Source organism: Bubalus bubalis, chromosome 9 (genome assembly GCF_019923935.1).
Source record: "Bubalus bubalis isolate 160015118507 breed Murrah chromosome 9, NDDB_SH_1, whole genome shotgun sequence".
Taxonomy (NCBI): Eukaryota; Metazoa; Chordata; class Mammalia; order Artiodactyla; family Bovidae; genus Bubalus; species Bubalus bubalis.
This window is the reverse complement of record NC_059165.1, coordinates 71,242,405-71,250,361: the sequence shown is the minus strand read 5'-3', so window position 1 is coordinate 71,250,361 and position 7,957 is coordinate 71,242,405. Positions and strand designations below refer to the sequence as shown.

General features: G+C 37.5%; 1 protein-coding gene across 1 annotated transcript; it reads right to left on the bottom strand.

Moving 5' to 3' along the window:
• Positions 1-6,423: 6,423 nt before the first annotated feature.
• On the bottom strand, positions 6,424-7,629 carry LOC123335243 (olfactory receptor 7A17-like). The gene has a single exon (XM_044948679.1). It carries the CDS (start codon positions 7,603-7,605, stop codon positions 6,637-6,639), a length of 969 nt encoding a protein of 322 aa, XP_044804614.2. The 5' UTR covers positions 7,606-7,629; the 3' UTR covers positions 6,424-6,636.
• Positions 7,630-7,957: the final 328 nt, after the last annotated feature.

Here is a 7,957-nt window from a genome sequence, read left to right as displayed (position 1 = left end):
GGTAAGACCACACACACACACACACACACACAATACTAGAAGAGAACATAAGCATAATATTCTTTGACATCAGTTCAGTTCGGTTCAGTTGCTCAGTCATGTCTGACTCTTTGCAACCCCATGGACTGCAGCACTCCAGGCCTCCCTGTCCATCACCAACTCCCAGAGTTTACCCAAACTCATGTCCATTGAGTTGGTGATGCCATCTCATCCTCGGTTGTTCCCTTCTCCTCCCACCTTCAATCTTTCCCAGCATCAGGGTCTTTTCAAATGAGTCAGTTCTTTGCATCAGGTGGCCAAAGTATCAGACTTCAACTTCAACATCAGTCCTTTCAATGAACACTCAGGACTGATCTCCTTTAGGATGGACTGGAAGACTCTCTCAAGAGTCTTCTCCAGCACTACAGTTCAAAATCATTAGTTCTTTGGTGCTCAGCTTTCATTATAGTTCAACTCTCATATCCATACATGATTACTGGAAAAACCATAGCCTTGATTAGACGGACCTTTGCAAAGTAATGTCTCTACTTTCCTTTGAAGATCTTCCTTCTAATGCTTAAAAAATGAAAAAACAAAAATGAATAACTAGGGCCTAAATAAACTTAAAAGCACTTTTATAGAAAAGGAAACCATTGACAAACTGAAAAGATAATCAAGTGAATGGGTGAAAATCTTTGCAAATACTGTGACCAATAAAGAGTTAATATTCAAAATATATAAACAGCTCATACATCTTAATATTTAAAAAAACCTCATTGAAAAATGGGCAGAACATCTGAGTATTTTCCCAGAGAAGAGATACAGATGACTATCAGGCACATGAAGAAATGCACAACATCACTAATTATTAGAGAAATGCAAATTAAAATAATAACAAGTCAATCAAAATTTCTGAAGAAATAAAAATAAAGATTATTTAAAGAGTACTATAAAATGGAAAATTTCCTAGAGCTGAATAAATACACATGTTTGCAAAAATCAGATCCTCAGTGAGACTTGCAATTCTTCAGTCCTACTGTGGAAGTTGAAATATGTATGTCTTGAATTCTTTATTTCAAATTATCTATTTAAATCAAATATTTCACTCTATTAAGATATCTAGTTTCATTAACATTTATTGATTTCTCTGTGTAGTTTTCCTACTTGCAGAAATTAATTCACATCCACAGATGAAAAATAGCTGTATATTGCTAATTACATAGGGAGATAAGAATAGGTTTTAAAGAATAATTTATCCTTAAGTAGCATTCAGTTCAGTTCAGTCGCTCAGTCGTGTCTGACTCTTTGCGACCCCATGAACTGCAGCATGCCAGGCCTCCCTGTCCATCACCAACTCCTAGAGTCCACCCAAACCTGTGTCCATTGAGTCAGTGATGCCATCTAACCATTTCAGCCTCTGTTGTCCCCTTCTCCTCCTGCCCTCAATCTTTCCCAGCATCAGGGTCTTTTCAAATGAGTCAGCTCTTTGCATCACGTGGCCAAAGTGTTGGAGTTTCAGCTACAACATCAGTCCTTCCAATGAACACCCAGGACTGATCTCCTTTAGGATGGACTGGTTGGATCTCCTTGCACTCTAAGGGACTCTCAAGAGTCTTCCCCAACACCACAGTTCAAAAGCATCAATTCTTCGGTGCTCAGCTTTCCTCACAGTCCAACTCTCACATTCATACATGACCACTGGAAAAACCATAGCCTTGACTAGACAGACCTTTGTTGACCAAGTAATATCTCTGCTTTTTAATATGCTGTCTAGGTTGGTTATAACTTTCCTTCCAAGGAGTAAATGTCTTAATTTCATGGCTGCAATCACCATCTGCAGTGATTTTGGAGCCCCCCAAAATAAAGTCAGCCCCTGTTTCCACTGTTTCCCCATCTATTTGCCATGAAGTGATGGAACTGGATGCTATGATCTTTGGTTTCTGAATGTTGAGCTTTAAGCCAACTTTTTCACTCTCCTCTTTCACTTTCATCAAGAGGCTCTTCAGTTCTTCTTCACTTTCTGCCATAAGTGTGGTGTCATCTGCATATCTAAGGTTATTGATATTTCTCCCTGCAATCTTGATTCCAGCTTGTGCTTCCTCCAGCCCAGCATTTCTCATGATGTACTCTGCATATAAGTTAAATAAGTAGGGTGACAATATACAGCCTTGACATACTCCTTTTCCTTTTTGGAACCAGTCTGTTTTTCCATGTCCAGTTCTAACTGTTGCTTCCTGACCTGCATACAGGTTTCTCAAGAGGCAGGTCAGGTGGTCTGGTATTCCCATCTCTTTCAGAATTTCCCACAGTTTATTGTGATTCACACAGTCAAAGGCTTTGGCATAGTCAATAAAGCAGAAATAGATGTTTTTCTGGAACTCTCTTGCTTTTTCAATGATCCAGCAATGTGAGGGGTCATATGTATCTCCCTGAGTACAACACAGACTAGATCAGTGGATTCTCAAGTATCCTTTTCCATGTGTGATTCCTGGGAGGAGATGTCCCTGAAAGATCACAGCTCCCTGGCCTGGTGGCAGGGCAATGCTGGACTTTCTGTCCCTATGGTCCTCTGATGTCACACTGAGCTAAGTAAATGCATACCTGGGACTTAGTCACAGCTGCTCTTAATTAATACACCAATTCTATTACATCAGTGGAATTTCCCTATTTATAGATAAGGAACAAGAGGCCTAAAAGAGTCATTTCCTGTCTGGAAGGAAATTTTCAAAAAATATGTGTAGTATCTTCCCACTAGCTATCTATTTTACACATGGTAGTGTATACATGTCAGTGCTACATTCACAATTTGTCCCACCATCTCCTACCCACACTGTGTCCACAAGTCGATTCTCTATGTCTGCATCTTTATTCCTTCCCATGTATATGTGTTAATATACGATATTTGTTTTTGTCTTTGTGAGTCACTTAATTCTATATAACAAGATCTAAGCTCATCCACCTCACTACAATTGACTCAAATTTGTTCCTTTTTTGGCTGAGTAGTATTCCATTGTATACATGTACCTATTTTGTTATCTATTCCTCTGTTGATGAACATTTCAATGTGTATGTGTTCAGTTGCTTAGTCATGTCTGATTCTTTGTGACCCCAAGGACTGTAGCCATCAGACTCCTCTGACCATGGAACCTTTCAGGCAAGAATACTGGAGTGTGGTTGCCATTTCCTACTCCAGGGGATCTTCCCAACCAAGGAATTGAACCCACGTCTCTTATGTCTCCTGTATTGGCAGGTTAATTCTTTACCACTGTGCCACCTGGGAAGCACATTGATGGACATTTAGGTTACTTTTAAGTCCTGGTTATTGCAAACAATGCTGCAATGAACATTGGGATGCAAATATCTTTTTGAAAAATGGTTTTCTTCAGATAAATGAATGGATTTATAAATGGGAATCCCATGAATGGGATTGCTGGGTCATACAATAGTTCTATTTTTAGCTTTTCAGGGGACCTTCACACAGTTCACATTGGCTATACAAATTTGTATTCCCACCAATGGTATAGCAAGGTTCCATTTTCTCCACACCCTCTCTATCATTTATTGTTTGTAGATTTTTTTGATGATAGCCATTCCGTCCAGTGTGAGGTGATATCTCATTGTAGCTTTGATTTGCATTTCTCTAATAATTAGTGATGTTGAGCATTTTTTCACATGCTTTTTGGCCATCTGTTTGTCTTCATTGCAGAAATGTCTATTTATGTCTTCTGACAATTTTTTGATTGGGTTCTTTTTTAATTGAGCTGCATATGCTCTTTGTATATTTTGGAGATTAATCCCTTGTAAACTGCTTTGTGTGTAAATATTTTCTCCCATTCTGAGCCTTGCTGTTTTGTTTTCTTTATGATTTCCTTTGATGTGCAGAAGTTTTAAAGTTTAATTAGATCTTATTTATTTTTGTTTTTATTTTCATTACTCTAGAAAATGAATCTAAAAAGATCTTATTGTGATTTATGTCAGAGAGTGTTCTGCCTATGGTTCCCTCTAAGATTTTTTATAGTATCTGGCCTTACATTTAAATATTTAATCTATCTATAGTTTGTTTCTGTGTATGGTGCTGGTGGTGGTGGTTTAGTCACTAAGTCATGCCTGACTCCTGTGATCCCATGGACTGTAGCCCACTAGGCTCCTCTATCTATGGGATTCTCCAGGCAAGAATACTGGAGCCAGTTGCCATTTCCTTCTCCAGGGGATCTTCTAGGCCCAGGGATTGAACACATGTCTCCTGCATTGCAGGCAGATTCTTTACCACTGAGCCATCTGGGAAGCCATATTTCCAGTATGTACCTTCAAAATAAGAATGCTTGGGGTGTCAAGGTAATGTTTCTAATTATACATGTGGATGTCCAGTTTTCCCAGCACCACTTTTTGAAGGGACCACCTTTTCTCCATTGTATATTCTTGCTTCCTTTTTCATTGATTACTAGAAGCGCCTGGTTCAGGCTTTAAATCCCATTTCATTGATCTATATTTCTGTTTTGTGATACCACCATACTCTTTTGATTACTGTAGCTTTGTAGTCTACTCTGAAATCAGAGAACCCAATTCCTCCAGCTACTTTCTTTTCTCTTTTCTTTTGAAATAAAAAGAGTGTATAGGAATCCAAGATATTTCTGTGTATTAACTTTGCATCGCCACATTGATTGATAAACTCTAGTCATTTTCTAGTAGCATAGTATTATGGCATCTGAAAACAGTGATGGTTTTACTTCTTCTTTTTCGTATCTCTTGTTTTCCTTATTGAGCCTGGCTGAAGGCTTGTCAATTTTGGTTATCCTTTATAAAAATCAAGCTCTCGATTTTATTGATCTTTTCGATTTTTGGTCTGTATTTCATTTAGTTCCTACCACTATTTCCTTCTACTGACTCTGAGCTTTCTTTGTTCTACTTTTCCTAATTCTTTTGGATGGTAACTTAGGTGATTTATATGAGAATATCCTTATTCCTTGAGGTACACTTGTGTTGGTATTAAAATCACTCTTATAGGTTTTTGCTGTATCCCTTGTATTTTGGAAATTTGTGCTCTCATTTTCTTTTTTTGGGGGGGGGATTATTTCCTGATTTCCTCTTTGATTTCTTCATTTTCTCATTAGGTTTTTAATTATATACTTTTTAGTCACTATAGGTTTGTGTTTTTCTCATTTTGTTTCCTATAGTTGCTTTCTGGTTTCATACCACTGTGCTCCAAACATGCATGATGCAGCTTCTATACTTGTAAGTTTGAGAAGACTTGTTACCTGGGCTATCATGTGATCCACCCTGGAGTATACTCCACAAGCACTATAAAAAGTGTGGTTTTTTAAAAATTTAATGTTCTTTATGTATTTATTAAGTACAACTCTTCTAATGTCATTTAAGACCACTGTTTCCTTAGTGATTTTTTTTGTCTAGATGATTAGTCCATTAATGAAGATAAGTTGTTAACATTTCTTGTTGTTCTTGTATTATTGCTAATGTTTCCCTTCATATAAGTGAATATTTACTTTATCCTTTAGTTTCTCTTATCTTAGGTATACAAAGCAAAAGTCACTCACTCTTTGCAACCCCATGGACTTTACAGTCCATGGAATTCTCCAAGCCAGAATACTGGAGTGGGTAGCCTTTCCCTTCTCCAGGGGATCTTCCCAACCCAAGGATCAAACCCAGGTCTCATGCATTGCAGGCAGATTCTTCACCAGCTGAGCCACAAGGGCAGCCCTAGGTATATATATGTTAGCAAATATTTTTAGTATGTACTCTTCTTGTGTTGATTCCTTTCACATTATGTAATACACTTTGTCTTATGCAATAAAGACAAATTTTCTTTAAAGTCTATTTTTTCTGGTATGAATATTGCAACCCCCCTTTCTTATAATGTTCACATGCATAAAATACCTTTCCATTCCCTTACATTCATTATTTGTGAAAATTTAGTCTGAAGTTAGTCTCTTATATGCAGTATATAGATATGTGTGCTAAGTTGCTCAGTCATATCTGACTCTTTGTGACCCCATGGACTGCAGCCTGCCAGGCTCCTCTGACTGTGGAAGTTTTCAGGCAATAATACTGGAGTGGGTTGCCACTTCCTCCTCTAGGTGATTTTCTCAACCCAGGGATTGAACTTGCATCTTCCACATTTCCTGTATTGGCAGGCAGTTTCTTTACTACTGTACCACCTGGGAAGCCCACTCAGCTACCTTATGTCTCTTTATTGAATCATTTATTTCATTGGCACTTAAAGTAATTATTGATATATATGTAGTTACTGAAATTTTATTACTCATTTTCCAGTTTTTATGGTTCTTCTAAAATCATTCAGGATAATAAATGTCATTTGAGAAAAATTATCTTTAATTAACCCATGTTGTACCACAAAATTAATCAAAATTTCCAAGTTTTTCTTCTCCAAGGCTGGGAAAAACTTTGTGAAAGTAGGAATATGCACAAATAAAAATGGAAAAGTAGGGAAATGGACAAAAGAAAATGAACAAAAAAATCAGCAGATAGAGGGGGAAACTTAAAATAGTGAGTATACAAATTGTCTAAAGTGTTCAAATCAAAGAAATGGAAATTTTAATAAACTAATACAAACAGCAAGTTCAACACCCAGAATCTGATCAAACAATAGGGATTCCTTGTTTTAAGGTTTTGAGTCCTTCTTCAAGGATGATTCTTCAGATCCAGAACAATTTTCCTTTTTATGACTGCCATCTGAAAGAATCTTTTCAGAGCGCTCTTTATGTCTTTATTTCTTAGACTGTAGATGAAGGGGTTCAGCATGGGTGTGACCACAGTGTACAGCACTGAGGCTGTTGCACTTGAGTATGAGCTGTGGGTACCAGTAGAACTAAGGTACACTCCTAGGCTTGAACAATAATATAAGAAGACAACTGAGAGGTGCGATACACAGGTGGAAAATGCTTTATATTTCCCCTGAGGTGATGAGATTCTATGTATAGAGAACACTATCTTAGAGTAAGAATAAAGAATACCAGCCAGGGGGCCACCACCCAACAACACTGATGTAAAATACATAAAAACATCATTAAGAAAAGTGTCACAACAGGCAAGTAGTACCACCTGTTTGATTTCACAGAAAAAGTGGGGGATTTCTAAGTCTGTACAGAAGGACAGCTGTAAGACCAGTAAGCTTTCTAACAAGGAAAACAGGGCACTAATGATCCAGCACAGCAGCACCAGCAGTCCACAGAGTCGGGGGTTCATGGTGACTGTGTAGTGCAGCGGGTGGCAGATGGCCAAGAAGCGGTCATAGGCCATCACAGTCAAAAGAAAATCATCCAGTGCTGCAAACTGCATGTAAAAATACATCTGGGTGATGCACCCTCCATAGGATATAACTTTGCTCTGGATCTGTATATTTATTAGCATCTTTAGGATTGTCGTGGTAGTGAAACAGATGTCAACAAAGGACAAGTTGGAGATGAAGAAGTACATGGGAGTGTGAAGATGGGAGTCTGAAATGACAGCCAGGATGATGAGCAGATTTCCAAACAAAGTGATCAGATACATGGAGAGGAACATTCCAAATATGAATGGTTGCAGTTCTGGTTCCACTGATAAACCCTGAAGAAGAAATCCTGGATTTTGTGTATCATTTCCTGGTACCATGTGCTGGTGTTGATGACTAAGAATAAAAAATACATATATAATTTTGCACAAATAAGTATTATTATTTAAAATGCTACAATGTATATTTTAAACCATATATATATATATATATATAAAGTAAATATATATAAAAAATTTAATAGATTTTTACAACATCTCTGACTAGGAATTCTGTTAGAGAGAGAGGAAATACACAGACTTGTTGGAAAGTCTGTACAGACTGAGTAGGAAATATACAGACTGAGTAGGAAAAGTTATCTAAAGTCCTCAGGTAGTCCTATATAGATGGTTATATGGAGAAAATTTTCAGACTTTCTCCCAAGGAATAATGCATTAAACAGTTGTAATGAGA

Bases quoted from the DNA above. Each gene is read 5' to 3' on its own strand.
- LOC123335243 (XM_044948679.1), bottom strand. From the start codon at position 7,605: ATGGTACCAGGAAATGATACACAAAATCCAGGATTTCTTCTTCAGGGT.